Here is a 16,127-nt window from a genome sequence, read left to right on the forward strand (position 1 = left end):
TTTAAGAAATGGTGATGGACCTGTTGTCTGCCCGGGTGGTTGCCATCCAAAACCCAAGACGGAGCCATAGTGTGGTGGATATGGTGATGTGCAGCACCAACACAAGCTCCTAAACCTGACCTGACCTGCATACTGAGGCTAGAGTATTTCAGCTTAGGTGGTAGTAATTGGTTCAGATTTGTAGTCCTGTCGTGCCGGTTGTCTCCAGCGTGTCTTCACGTGTGATCGTCAGATGCTCCACAGTTGGTCTGAGCCCCTCAGTGTTTTTGTCCTCACTTGAGGGTCCACTGGAAAATGTGTTGAGGATCAGTTAATAGCAATGACTTTCCTCTTGGTCCTTCATAATTACATTCGCCCATGGGCCAAGCAGATTTTTGGTATCATTTAAAATGCCGAATCAACACTTAGAATCCAGCCTCAGTGTACCATGGCCTACACAAAAATGAATGATAACCATCCCAGGGTGATGGCTTTAGCCAGGAAAGGTGTCAGTGTAGAATTACACAGAGGTCAAAATGTGAAAATGCTCCAATCATGTTAAAACCTACACCACATTATTTGTCTGATCATAACAATTCCAAAAAGGTATAGTTTGGACAATCTATGACTAAACATTCTGAGGTTATGGGGTAAAAACAGCAAAAATGGTGGCAAAGGTCAGTTTCAGTTTGTACAGGGGTCAAAAAGTTAAAGTTGCTCCAGTTTCAGTTAAAATGATGCAAATTATTGGTTGAAATAAAATGATTAATAAATAAAATAGTTTTGACTGTGTTGAATGTTTGGTCTCCAAAATAAAGGTTTCAGTTTGTACAGGGGTCAAAAGTTAACGCTGCTCCAATTTCAGTAAAAAAAAGAAACATGCAAATTATTGGTTGAAATAAAAGGATTAATAAATTAAATAATTTTGACTGTGTTGAATGTTGGGCCTCCAAAATAAAGGTTTCAGTTTGTACAGGGGTCAAAAGTTAACGTTGCTCCAATTTCAGTAAAAAACGTAAATTATTGGTTGAAATAAAATGATTAATAAATGAAATAGTTTTGATTATGCTGAATGTTTGGTCTCCAAAATAAAGGTCAAAAAAGACTGACGTCCATTGGATTCTAAGACAGGTGTCTTAATGTTACCCTGTAACACGATAACGAAGCATGACATGCATGGTGCAAACTATTCCTTTTTAAAACCCTATTTGCTGTTTTTACCCCATAACTTCAGAACATTTAGTCATAGATAGTCCAAACTATGAATGAATGAATGAAAACTGTTTATTTCGAACATTTGATACAACAATTACAAGATAGATCAGTAAAGACAACAACAAAAAAGTTCCTACTGTGTACCCAACACGTCCGAAAAGGGGTAGGGTGAAGCATCAGCTTATTTATCCCCACCCCTTCTTCCCCACAACCAGTAATACCCTTTGCCACATATACACATCACACACACTATCAGACAAATAATGTGGTGTAGTTTTTAACATGATTGGAGCATTTTTAAAGTTTGACCTCTGTGTAATTCTTCATTGACCTCTACTTGGCTACAGTTACCACCCTGCAATGGTTATCATGCATTTTCGTGTAGGCTGTGGTACACTGAGGCAGGATTCTAAGTGTCGTTTCGTCACCTTACATGGTACCGATTAGGTCAAAATTGATGACTGGCTCATTGACGACATCTCTGACGTGGATTCATCCCGCCTAAACCCAGCGTCGGGTAAAAAAAAACGTGGTGAGGCTGCAGCATCCTGCAGCACTGCATCACCCCCCCCACCCACCCCCCACCACTGTTGTTAGCTGCCTGTCACGGTGCTAATGAAGCACCTATGTGAATATTGAATGTGTGTCAGAGGCAGTGTGAGTCCTATCTGCTGCTGCTCGTGTCTGACATGCTTTTGTCAGCATCATTAATAAGCAGCAATAACTCTGCCTGACTTACATGAACTGCTGCCATTGTCACACGAAATGAACCATCAAGCCTTAAATTTAAATTTAGCATGCTGCAGGTGAGCCGTAGCACGCCGTGCTTTTCTACAACCCCTGGCAATAATTATGGAATCACCGGCCTCGGAGGATGGTCATTCAGTTGTTTAATTTTGTAGAAAAAAAAGATCACAGACATGACACAAAACTAAAGTCATTTCAAATGGCAACTTTCTGGCTTTAAGAAACACTATAAGAAATCAGGAAAAAAAAATTGTGGCAGTCAGTAACGGTTACTTTTTAGACCAAGCAGAGGGAAAAAAAATATGGACTCACTCAATTCTGAGGAATAAAGTTATGGAATCACCCTGTAAATTTTCATCCCAAAACTAACACCTACATCAAATCAGATCTGCTCGTTAGTCTGCATCTAAAAAGGAGTGAACCACACCTTGGAGAGCTTTGCACCAAGTGGACTGACATGAATCATGGCTCCAACACGAGAGATGTCAATTGAAACAAAGGAGAGGATTATCAAACTAAGAGGGTAAATCATCACGCAATGTTGCAAAAGATGTTGGTTGTTCACAGTCAGCTGTGTCTAAACTCTGGACCAAATACAAACAACATGGGAAGGTTATTAAAGGCAAACATACTGGTAGACCAAGGAAGACATCAAAGCGTCAAGACAGAAAACTTAAAGCAATATGTCTCAAAAATCGAAAATGCACAACAAAACAAATGAGGAACGAATGGGAGGAAACTGGAGTCAACGTCTGTGACCAAACTGTAAGAAACCGCCTAAAGGAAATGGGATTTACATACAGAAAAGCTAAACGAAAGCCATCATTAACACCTAAACAGAAAAAAAACAAGGTTACAATGGGCTAAGGAAAAGCAATCGTGGACTGTGGATGACTGGATGAAAGTCATTATTCAGCGATGAATCTCAAATCTGCACTGGGCAAGGTGATGATGCTGGAACTTTTGTTTCGTGCTGTTCCAATGAGATTTATAAAGATGACTGCCTGAAGAGAACATGTAAATTTCCACAGTCATTGATGATATGGGGCTGCATGTCAGGTAAAGGCACTGGGGAGATGGCTGTCATTACATCATCAATAAATGCACAAGTTTACGTTGATATTTTGGACACTTTTCTTATCCCATCAATTGAAAGGATGTTTGGGGATGATGAAATCATTTTTCAAGATGATAATGCATCTTGCCATAGAGCAAAACTGTGAAAACATTACTTGCAAAAAGACACATAGGGTCAATGTCATGGCCTGCAAAGCTGATCTGGCAACAGCAATCAGAGAAGTTGGGGCCAGATTGATGAAGAGTACTGTTTGTCACTCATTAAGTCCATGCCTCAGAGACTGCAAGCTGTTATAAAAGCCAGAGATGGTTGCAAACAAAATACTATGATGTGTTGGAGCGTTCTTTTGTTTTTTCATGATTCCATAATTTTTCCTCAGAATTGAGTGAGTCCATATTTTTTTTCCCTCTGCTTGGTCTAAAAAAGTACCGTTACTGACTGCCACAATTTTTTTCCTGATTTCTTATAGTGTTTCTTAAAGCCAGAAAGTGCCATTTCAAAATGACTTTAGTTTTGTGTCATGTCTGTGATCTGGTTTTTTTTCTACAAAATTAAACAACTGAATGAACATCCTCCGAGGGCCGGTGATTCCATAATTTTTGCCAGGGGTTGTATTTTGTTTCCTCTGTTTTACCGTCTTCTTTCCGGCTCTCATACACTTGTACTTGTCAGTGCAATCTTCGTATCTCCCTGCACTGCTGTTTTTCTCTCTTATTTCTGGACAAATCGCTCCTCAGCTTTGCCTCTGTTGTTAATTGCTTTTCATGACTTCTTCCCTTGCTCCTCTCCTCCTCTCTCCTCCCCTCTATCATCCCACAGGTTGATAATTACCCGGCAGCACTGTAGCGCTCGTGGCCCACTTTAGAAAAAGGAACCATGTTCTCTTTTTATTAGGAGCGCAATCAAACAATACACTGGAGAAAAGCGCAAAATCATTCTCACCTCCAACATGTACACACTGCACATGCACACATCTGCATGCATGCAGTACACGTCGATATGCATGCACAGAGATAGAGAGGTAAAAAAAAAAAAAAAACGCATCTGTTGTAAAACAAGGGACCATAGAAAAGTGAACTGTTGGTCTTGGCAGACTGTGCATGTTGCACTCTTCTAATTGGAGTTGTGTCGCGGGTCAACACATCCAGCAGCATCACCATCATCCTTGACTTTTGATCCCTAGTTTTTCTTGATGTTCCCTGAAGCACTGGCCATATGAAAGAAATACTTTGACTTATTCAGAATGCACACCTTCTTACAGCAAATCAGAATTCAGAGCATGTCAGACATTTGACATTAAAACCACCTCTTTTAATAAAATGTTACGTTTCTTGTCTTGGTGTGTTGGTGGCGCCATGAAGCCTGAATATGTTTTCAAACCACATGAAGTCATCACTCATAATGAAACCGCAACGTCGTCTCATTTGTTCATTCTGTTCCTCACGCTGCTTTATTTCACTCTGACTGGATGATGTATGACATAATCAGGTGAGATGAAGGCACATATAACTGAAACAACATGAGGAGAGAAAGTGAAGGGGGAGAGATAAAGGTGTTTAGATCTTGGAGCAGGTCACGGTTAGTCTGATGGCTCAGCACAGGAACGGTTCCTGTGAGAAATAGTTCTGCACGTCTCATCTCTGGATCCTTTACTGAACTTGTTCGCTGTCTTATTGCACACCACCCTAGGCTCCTCCACGAGGAGCGTGTAAAAGGACCATGTGCGGCGTTTATAGGAGGGGAGGACACCCGCTCCTCCAGAGCCTCCATCATAAATGCTTTATCTGTGTCAGCTTCCCTCCAACTCGTGGTGGGAGAGTGACTAAGACTCCGACTGGTTATTTACGCCCAATAACGGTGACTGTGCCTCCTTGACCCCTCTCTCAAACCATTTCTTCTCTCTGGCTAATATTTTAACTTCCTTGTCCTCAAACATGTGGTTAGTGTCTTTAAGGTGGAGATGAACTGCAGACTGAGGTCCACTGGCGCCCTCTCTGCGGTGCTGGTATAGCCTTTTGTGTAAAGGTTGCTTAGTCTCACCTATGTAGTGTTCGTTACAGTTTTCCTGACATCTGATAGAATACACTACATTGCTCTGTTTGTAACTAGGGATCCTGTCCTTAGGGTGAACTAATTTCTGTCTCAAGGTGTTAACCGGTTTACAGTAAACTGGGATTTTGTGCTGTCTGAAGATCCTCTGTAGTTTTTCCCCTACTCCTGCTAAATAAGGGAGAGACACTCCTCTTCTTCTTGTCTCCGTCTCCTGTCTATCTGGTCTCTTTGTTCTCTGGGACTTCTGCACTTTGTCCAGGGACCATCATGGGTACCCACATACTGTGAGGGCTTTCCGGACAAGTTGTTGTTCTTTAGCCCTTCCCTCTGCAGTTGTGGGCACCTGTAGGGCTCTGTGTTGAAGTGTCCTGATCACCCCGAGCTTGTGTTCAAGGGGGTGGTTTGAGCCAAAGAGCAGATATTGGTCAGTGTGAGTTGATTTTCTGTAAACCCGTCTGGAGCTGCCTGTTCTCTGCAATCATAAAAACGTCACAGTCCAAACAGAAAACGTTTGTGAAACGTTTGAAACCCAGCCTTAACCGCGGAGGGGGTCTGAGACACGCTTTATCCCTTGTTTACAATGGGGTACTCCGGTCAAAGCAGTTTCAGTCTTTTGTTCATGGTAATGAGTCATTCACGTCATTAGCAGAGTCGTCAAGGGAGCCATCAGGAGAGGGTCCATCCCATCATTATGAGGGGCAGCTGCCCTGTCATTAGGAGGGTGCTAACTAGAGCACAATAGGTGCTAATTAAAGCTATTGTTTAGTCACTAGCCTATAGCAGTCTGCCTCTCGGTAGGAGGGGTCTGGTTAGGTTTAAAACAACAGCTTTTGTGACTTCTTGATTATTCTTCTCTACAAGAGTCAAGACAGAAGTCAGACGACCAGAGCAAGAATTTTAGCTGAGGAAGCTTCTACGATTTGAAGCGAAACGTCCTCGTGTCAAGCAACCCAGTCCAGTCGAAGATTCAAGCTTCTCTACTGCAGGAGACGGAGCTAGAAACATTGCGATTGTCCATGAGAATGGACAGGATTAGGAGACAAAGTCAGAGTGGCGAGACTGAGATGGTTTGGACATGTCCAGAGGCGGGATGCAAGGTGTATAGTAGTTTGGCAGGTATGCCTGTCATCCTGGCTAAATGGTTGTAAGACTTTATGATATCATAAGCATGTCAAGAATAGATTCCACTTTGATAAGTTGACGAGATGCTGCACACTTATCATAAAATGTTGCACAGCTTTGCAATTAAACTCACGCGCTCACCCATCTTCAACTGTTTACCACAATCAAGGGTCATGCAGGCTGGAGCCTATCCCAACAGTCACAGGGCAGGACTCCACTCTGTCGCAGGGCCACATATAGACAAACACACACATTCACACCCGCACGCACACCTACGGACAATTTAAAGTTCCCAATCCACCTAACCTGCATGTCTTTGGATGTGGGAGGAAGCCGGAGCACCTGGATGGAACACACACAAACACTTGGAGAACACGCAAACTCTACACAGAAAAGAATCGATCCAACGGCCTTCTTGCTGTGAAGCAACAGTGCTAACCGCTAAGCCATGCTTCTGCCTGCAGTTAAACTCATGTGTGATTATTTTCTTTAAAAACTTGACAAACACAAGTCATTGTCTTTGCTGTCCTCGCCTGCCTGATCTAATACTGAATTCCATTGTTCACCTGCAGAGCCACAGCTGAAAGGAATCGTTACCCGACTGTACAGCCAGCATGGATACTACCTGCAGATCCAGCCTGACGGCACGTTGGACAGCACGAGGGATGAAGGCAGCTCCTTTTGTGAGTGTGTCCCTTTCCATTTGCACACAGACATCATACAGACCCAAAAATTAAGACACTGCTACAATGACAGCAATAATATGACCAATGGAGCCAATAGGAGCAGAACGCAGAAGTATTTGATCCACTGTAAATTTTGCATGTTGTCCCACCTACAAAGAATGTTGAGGTCTGTAATGTTTATCATAGGTACACTTTAACTGTGAGAGACAGAATGTTAAAAAAAAAAAGGAGAAAATCACATTGTATGATTTTAAATAATTAATTTTGTGTTTTATTGGATGAAATAAGTATTTGCTCACCTACCCACCAGCAAGAATTCTGTCTCTCACAGACTTGTTAGTTTTTCTTTAAGAAGCCCTCTTATTCTGCACTATTTACCTGTATTAATTGCACCTGTTTGAACTTGTTACCACCTGTCACACAGTCAGTCAATCACACTCCAACCTGTCCACCATGGCCAAGACCAAAGAGCTGTCTAAGGTCACCAGGGACAAAACTGTAGACCTGCACAAGGCTGGAATGGACTACAGGACAACAGGCAAGCAGCTTAGTAGAAGACAACAACTTTTGGAGTAATTATTAGAAAATCAAAGAAACACTACATAATCTAGTCAGTCTTCCTCGGTCTGGGATTCCATGCAAGAGCTCACCTCGTGGGGTAAGGATGATTCTGAGAAAGCCCAGAACTACATGGGAGGACCTGGTCAATGACCTGAATAGAGCTGGGACCACAGTCACAAAGATTACATTAGTAACACATGATGCTGTCATGGTTTAAAATCCTGCAGGGCAGCAAGGTCCCCTGCTCATGCCAGCACATGTCCAGGCCCATTGGAAGATCACCAGTGACCATCTGGATGATCCAGAGGAGGCATGGGAGGTCATGTGGTCAGATGAGACCAAAATAGAGCTTTTTGGTGTCAACTCCACTTGCCATGTTTAGAGGATGAGAACAACCCCAAGAAAACCATCCCAACCGTGAAGCATGGGGGTGGAAACATCATACCCTGGGGGTGCTCTTCTGCAAAGGGGACAGGAAGACTGCACCGTATTGAAGGGAGGATGGGTGGGGTCATGTAGAGTGCGATTTTGGCAAACAACCTCCTTCCCTCAGTAAGAGCATTGAAGATGGGTCATGGCTGGGTCTTCCAGCATGACAGTGACCCCAAAAACACAGCCAGGGCAACTAAGGAGGGACTCCATAAGAAGCATTTCAAGGTCCTGGAGTGGCCTGGTCAGTCTCCAGACCTGAACTCAATAGAAATCTTTGGAGGGAGCCGAAACTCAAAACCTGAAAGATCTGGAGAAGATCTGTATGGAGGAGTGGACCAAAATCCCTGCTGCAGTGTGCAAACTTGGTCAAGAACTGCAGGAAACGTCTGACCTCTGTAATTGCAAACAAAGTTTTCTGTACCAAATATTAAGGTCTCTTTTACAAATCGACAGTGGATCAAATACTTATTTGCCTCACTTTATCCCCAACAATCTACCTAGATTCTCTGCCCCAATCAGCTGTTCACTAGAGAACCTACGTCTGTGAAAAAATGTTGGTTTAAGGAAATACAAAGGTGTTTGGCACTGCAGATATCTTTGCAAGAGAAGTGAAAGTCTTTAGGGTCTTTGCACTTACTGTATTTGTATATATTTGTGAGACTTGGAGGCTAACCATTCACTTAAGGCAAACTACTGGATGTCTTTGGTGACTAGGTCTCCTCAGAGGATACTTGAGAATTGTTGGAATGACTTTGTGTCAGACTACAGTTACTAACAGAGACTCAGATAAGGACTACCACTTGCACTGTGAGAGAACGTCTGCTACAACTTTGTGCATTTCTCTGCCACACTAGTGCATTTGTCTGGGTATGATCCGTTATCCAGGTACCTCAGTGCTGAGAAACCCACCAACGGGAAAGGCCAAGGCTGTGGCAGATGTATGTTTACTTTGAGAGATGGGGATGGACGGGCTGTCTGTCTGGGTGGTTGTCATCCAGGACCCAAGGAGGTTTCATGGTGTGCTGGATGTGGCAAATTAGGCCTATATATCAACCAACCAGACAGACAACCTGTCTATCAACACCTTTCAAAAGTAACCATCCATCTGCCACAGCCAGGTCAAGCTATTTGTATGTTTACCTACAAATACTAAGGGTGATTGAGACGTTTTGAGCCACATTTTTGATTAAAATCAAGAATGTGTGACAAGAACGTGTGTGATTAAAATCAAGAATGTGTGAATGTGTGAAGTTTTGACTCACTGGGTGGAATGTTGCCAAGTGTTGGACTTTTGGAATGCAAGGGATGGAGAACCATGCTCTACATTTTTGGGGTCGGGCTCAGAATTTCTCAATCACCCCTCCAACCATAAGGTATAAATAGTGAGTTTAAAGCTCACATGCCAGGAGCTCAGCTTTACACAGGAAGCAACTTTGCCTTTCTCATGGTCACTTTAGTGATGGTATACTCAGCAATTTTTTGCCCTCCCAGTCAAGGGATCAAAAAGGCAACCCTCTGGTGACAATGCCACTTCTCTTTGGGGTTCATGATGTCACGGTCACTTCTTTACTTTCTCTTTCTAACTTTTTCCCCCACTGCAGCACAGTTCAACTTAATTCCTGTGGGACTACGGATTGTGGCAATCCAGGGGGCAAAAACGGGATTGTACCTTGCTATGAACAGTGAAGGATACCTCTATACCTCTGTAAGTAGAAGGAAGTAACCTCAGTCACAAATGACATCCAATCTATCATTAAATATGTTGCACAAAATATCCCAGCTGTAATGAATGCACTTTTGGCTTAGAAAGAAATTTCATGTTCAGTTTGGTATTTATGTTGCTGTCATACATTATAATCTCATGTTATTTTGGTTTTAGGAGATCCATTGCGTTAAACTTTGAGAGTTAGAGCTGTTCTTGTTGCGCAACATGAGGGATTAAATACAGTGCTGTGCACATTTTTAGGCACCTTGTCCATATCCAGATATATGAGCCTAACTGTGTGTGTGTGTGTGTGTGTGTGTGTGTGTGGAGGGGGGGGTGTAGACTAATTTAAATAAAGGTACATGTGATTGATGTGAGAGGTGTTATCTGCATGTGTGCATGAGATGAATCTTGAATAGTTGCACATGCACTTCTTGTGTTGTGCACTGCTGATTATGATGCACTGGACTCTGGTACCTTGTGTCTGCAAAAACACACAGAAGGTATTTCCTCAGTGCCCGTCGATAGCTGCAGTGCAGCTCACATGGACCTGACTCTGTGTAAACAATGACACGGTCTCCGCTGTGCGAGGTACGTGTCCAAAGTGCCAACACGGAGCCCGCTGCTGTGTGCTCCGTATACACAGCTTGTACAGGCGGATGTGTCAGTCCTTTGCAACACATACGGTTGGTCTTGGTTGCTTCCACTGTGCAATTAGTTTTACACATTTATGCATTGCCTAGTTGAAGTTGTTGCACCATGAGTCACGCAACAACTTATCCAGGGATAAGCACTTTCCCAGTGCTTCTCGTCAGGGCCTATGCAGGACTTTATTTTCTGTAGTATCAGTTGCACCTGTCAAAAATAAATTGTGAAGAGGAGAAAATGTATACAAGTCACACCGGAGTACAAGTTGCACCTTTTTCCGTGTATGTGGCACTTACTTCTCTCTCTGATCTTAGTGCAGCACTTGTGCACACTGCAGCCTGTGCTGTTACATAACATAAGGCCTTTATCCAAAAATAAGCAAGATGGATAAATTAACTTGTGTCGGACAACATACTGGATGTCAGTTTGCTCACTTTGGACAAAAGAAATCATCAGATAGACACAGATCTCTGGCCAACAGCAACTTGGAGAAGTGGATTTATTCAGGAAACTTGCAGCTTGTCTTCTGTAACACACGGACAGTCAAATTCCAAAAATAAGCAACAGGCACAAATAAATGTGAGATAGACACAAAATTGGATTATATTTGACACAGTTTGGACAGACGAATTTGTCAGATGGACAATTGGTTTGCTGGTAGATCGTGTTGGAAAAACTGCAATAAAATCAGCTCATTTGATTTTTTTTTTAATCTTAAATTTGTTTTCCGTTTTTTGTTTTTTTATCACTGCAGAGTACCTTTATTATTGGAGTTTGTTTTGTTTAGTTTCTTGAAAAGCCCTCCATAAATTATTATTATTATTTTAATTTTAGAATTTTCTATAATTTTTAAAGGTGAGCATAGTCCAGAAAATACAATACTCTGACTCATGAGCAGAGAAGTAATTTGAAATTGTTTGTCAAGTTTAGCAAACACCTTCCAAATGCATATACTGCAGTGTTGCAGCAGGTCTAAAGGAACGAAATGATGCCACGTACATGTGTATTGGATGACACATGAGGTTCAAAGAGTGACCGCTGACACAAAACTGAGCGTGCGCAGCAAATCACATTTGTGGACTCAAGGTGGAGATGAACTTTTCATCAAAAAGAACACTGTGTGGAGCATCATCACTAGAAATGTCAAAATGCACAATGTGTGTGCAAAGATGGTGCCAAAGCTGTCATCCCAGGTCCAGAAATAGCAAAGTGTCGTGATCTGTCAAACACTTATTATCAAGCAAACGCCTCCATGAGAATTTGAGCCGGCTCAGGAGACACTGTGGATATTCATATAAGAGCCAAAGTGGCAGAGGTGTCACCAGAAAAGCCAAGCATCATCAAGACTTTAGGAAGCAAAGAAGATGAAATCAAAGTGTTTTTGTTTTGTTTTTAATCGATGACATTGCTCAATTGTTGAGGTGGCTCGGGCATCTTTTCCGGATGCCCCCTGGACGCCTCACTGGAGAGGTGTTCCGGACGTCCCATTGGGAGGAGGCCCCGGGGAAGACCCAGGACACGCTGGAGGGACTACATCTCTCGGCTGGCTTGGGAACGCCTTGGGGTTCCCCTGGAGGAGCTGGGGGAGGTGTGTGTGTGGATCGGGAGGTCTGGGCGGCGTTGCTTGAGCTGCTGCCCCCGCGACCCGACTCCGGATAAAGCGAAAGAACATGGATGGATGGATGGATGGACATTGCTCATTTTGAGCTTCTACCAGTCATTCAAACTGGGAATCAATAAGAGTTCAAGAATCAATACATGTTCAAGAACATCCAGAACAGTGCCGAGAACATCCAACAGTTTCTGGTGGAGAGGAACATGCTAACTCTGGAGCAATCCCTGTAATTGCGAGACTTCACACTATTTTCCTATTTCCAAGTGAATCAAGTGGACGGGATTTCCTGATGTGGAGGCCAACAAAAGAGCTGTGATGACAGAGACTGAGAGGATTCTTGAAAAACCCTTCTGGAGGTGGATTGAAGTTTACAGGAAGAAGATTGACAATTGTTTGAGACTCAAAGGAGATGATTTTAAAGAGGATAAGATGTGAGTTCAGTCAATTTTTTGTAAAACTGTTTGAAGTCAATCCTCTTTTTTCCACAACCCTCTCATGTACGTGCCAGCATTTCCCATGCTTGGTTGCTCTTGTTAATGCAACACAACTCTGCAACTGTTGGTAGCTTCATGATGTCAGGTTGTTAATCCATGATTACTGAGGAAATAAGTGAATGATAATTTTTAATGCCCACACCAAAGCAAGTCTGCAATGAAAACCACCACTCAATCCCAAAAAAATATGTTTAAACAAATACCTAAACCAGGTTGGCCTGTTAGTTGAACTTGTTGGTAAGATAGGTAAGCAGCTATCGGTATGAGGAGCCTGTCTCTGCTTCTGAAGAAACACTATGTCCTTTGTCATTGCAAGAGTGTTTCGCATTGACATGCAGGACAACACCAGCAGCACAACTCCATCGCAGTACTTCTATTACTGCAACCTACTGCTCCCCACCAACCCCCACCTTCTCAAAAGGGGGGAAATTAGAAAAGGTAGCGGACAAAATAACTGCTGGAAAAAAGTGATGAAGTACAGAAGTATAATGATAATTATAGACATTTTGCCAGTGAGCTTATTAAGAGCACTTAGGAAAGAAAAAACCTGTGATGGACTAAAGATATGACGTTTCGTGGCACTTTTCTTAAGTGGTGATTGACAGTTGAACGTCAGTGACTGGCGCCCTTTGGGCTGCATTATATTGACAGGCCCCTTCCAGCTGTCACACTTCATTATAGAGCCACAAGTCCTCGTGCATCATCATCCACTCTGTGCTTGTCATGCAAACTTCACGCCCCCGTGTATGGCGACCATAAAGCACACCGCTGGCGGGTGGAACTAGACCGTATTAAGTGCCACTCTCATCCTCTGTAAGCTCTTCTTTATAACCCTGCTGATTTAAGTAACATGGGATAACATCGCAGCGCATTAACATCTGGCTCAACCACAACATCGACCACATGCCCTGCTGGTGACATCTAGCACTGCAAATGGATTCTCACTAATCACATATTACAATGTGACCAGAAAAAAACAGACGCACCTGTTCAATGAAACGCAACACAAACCATGAGTGTTAATGGTGGGCTATTAGAGCAGCACTAAAGCTGCTTTAGCTTGATCATCTCTGGATATTTAATGCTCCAATCAACAAAGATCATCACCAGTCCTGGCCATAATTATTGGCACACATAAATTTTAACCCCAAATTTTAAAATAGTAGCAGAAATACCCGTCGGTTACAATGCATAATGGAAATGATTCAAAAAACAAATAAATACAGTCACCGTATTATACTAAGTTTGAAAAAGACTGCTCCAAGTGAAGGAATTTAAGTATCTCGGGGTCTTGTTCGTGAGTAGGGGTAAACTGAAGTGGGAGATCGACACACAGATTTGGGTGACGTCTGACATTTTACACACGTTGTACTGGACCATCGTGGTAAAGAATGAGCTGAGCCGGAAGGTGAGGCTTTCAATTTACCAGTCAGTTTATGCTCCTATTCATGGTTTTAGAGTATCCCAAAATCCTTTGTACGCTGGGGAGGGAGGCTTGATAATGGCTCAGCATAATACTAACTTTAACACTGAAAATGCCATAGACATGCTAACGCGCTAGCGGTCCCGTTTTAAGTTATAAAATACATCTATCAACTGTTTCAGAAGACCATAACCGGTCCGTGTAACATAAAAAAAGGTAAATATTACTCACAGACATAAGCTCTTTAGGGTTTTAGCGGGGAAAAACTAAGATAAAGTGAAATAAAACAAAGAACCAACAAAGCAGCAGATCGAAGATTGAAGCACTGCTTCACTGGTTCAAGGTTAAAAGCAAAGCCGCGCTGCAGAAATGGTTGATTATACAGACCTGCTGCAGGGTCTGTAATCAATGTAGAGAAATGATCATTTTCCTGACAAACATCCCCAAAAATAACAGACACTCTGAGGTGCCGATAAGGGAATCGTTAAGCAAAAAGGCTATTGATGTTGATGATTGAATCAGTTCGTAAGGATACCCAAAAAGAACCATTTCCCGACATGCAATCCTAACAGCAACACGCTTTTTAAAAAAATAAAACTCACATTAAAGACTCATGATTATCTTAGTTAAACACCTAAATACATATTTTGGTTAGTGATGCAATGTTGCAAACAAGTTGCTTGTAGGGTTGCCAACTCTCTGAAAATAAATAAGGGACACCTCACCGCCAGGGCCGACCGGCCGACTGACCATTGCCTTCACCCTTCCCAGCGTCTGTGTGAAACGATTTTTAACCATTTGACTGTTGACTTGACCCTGAATTTAGGTAGATGTATACATGCATTTGTTCTGATATGAACACGTGGAAAACAAATTATTATTTAGCAATTTATTTTTAGTGCAAAATAAATTTTCACTCACAATTGTTCTGACTTATGGTATGGAAATAGAAGACTTAACAGTATTCCCTGAAAACTCCTTTCTGTCTGATCATTTTTTAATAACATTTACATTTACCCTGATGGACTACCCTGCAGTGGGGAATAAGTTTCATTACACTAGAAGTCTTTCAGAAAGCGCTGTAACTAGGTTTAAGGATATGATTCCTTCTTTATGTTCTCTAATGTCATATACCAACACAGAGCAGAGTAGCTACCTAAACTCTGTAAGGGAGTTAGAGTATCTCGTCAATAGTTTTACATCCTCTTTGAAGACAACTTTGGATGCTGTAGCTCCTCTGAAAAAGAGAGCTTTAAATCAGAAGTGTCTGACTCCGTGGTATAACTCACAAACTCGTAGCTTAAAGCAGATAACCCGTAAGTTGGAGAGGAAATGACGTCTCACTAATTTAGAAGATCTTAACTTAGCCTGGAAAAAGACTTTGTTGTTCTATAAAAAAGCCCTCCGTAAAGCTAGGACATCTTTCTACTCATCACTAATTGAAGAAAATAAGAATAACCCCAGGTTTCTTTTCAGCACTGTAGCCAGGCTGACAAAGAGTCAGAGCTCTATTGAGCTGAGTATTCCATTAACTTTAACTAGTAATGACTTCATGACTTTCTTTGCTAACAAAATTTTGACTATTAGAGAAAAAATTACTCATAAACATCCCAAAGATGTATCGTTATCTTTGGCTGCTTTCAGTGATGCCGGTATTTGGTTAGACTCTTTCTCTCTGATTGTTCTGAGTTATTTTCATTAGTTACTTCATCCAAACCATCAACATGTTTATTAGACCCCATTCCTGCCAGGCTGCTCAAGGAAGTCCTACCATTATTTAATGCTTCAATCTTAAATTTGATCAATCTATCTTTGTTAGTTGGTTATGTACCACAGGCCTTTAAGGTGGCAGTAATTAAACCATTACTTAAAAAGCCATCACTTGACCCAGCTATCTTAGCTAATTATAGGCCAATCTCCAACCTTCCTTTTCTCTCAAAGATTCTTGAGAGGGTAGTTGTAAAACAGCTAACTGATCACCTGCAGAGGAATGGTCTATTTGAAGAGTTTCAGTCAGGGTTTAGAATTCATCATAGTACAGAAACAGCATTAGTGAAGGTTACAAATGATCTTCTTATGGCTTCGGACAGTGGACTTATCTCTGTGCTTGTTCTGTTGGACCTCAGTGCTGCTTTTGATACTGTTGACCATAAAATTTTATTACAGAGATTAGAGCATGTCATAGGTATTAAAGGCACTGCGCTGCGGTGGTTTGAATCATATTTGTCTAATAAATTACAGTTTGTTCATGTAAATGGGGAATCTTCTTCACAGACTAAAGTTAATTATGGAGTTCCACAAGGTTCTGTGCTAGGACCAATTTTATTCACTTTATACATGCTTCCCTTAGGCAGTATTATTAGACGGTAT

At 42.0% G+C, this 16,127-nt stretch overlaps 1 protein-coding gene across 1 annotated transcript in view; it reads left to right on the forward strand.

Annotated features, from left to right (window-relative positions):
- Positions 1-16,127, forward strand: part of fgf11b (fibroblast growth factor 11b) — a 48,771-nt gene that overhangs the window by 20,377 nt on the left and 12,267 nt on the right. The window contains exons 2-3 of the mRNA XM_034177807.1: positions 6,766-6,876; positions 9,474-9,577. Coding sequence (XP_034033698.1) covers positions 6,766-6,876; positions 9,474-9,577 — 215 coding nt within the window. The remainder of the gene's footprint in view (positions 1-6,765; positions 6,877-9,473; positions 9,578-16,127) is intronic.

The sequence above is a fragment of the Thalassophryne amazonica genome, chromosome 9 (assembly GCF_902500255.1).
Source record: "Thalassophryne amazonica chromosome 9, fThaAma1.1, whole genome shotgun sequence".
NCBI lineage: Eukaryota > Metazoa > Chordata > Actinopteri > Batrachoidiformes > Batrachoididae > Thalassophryne > Thalassophryne amazonica.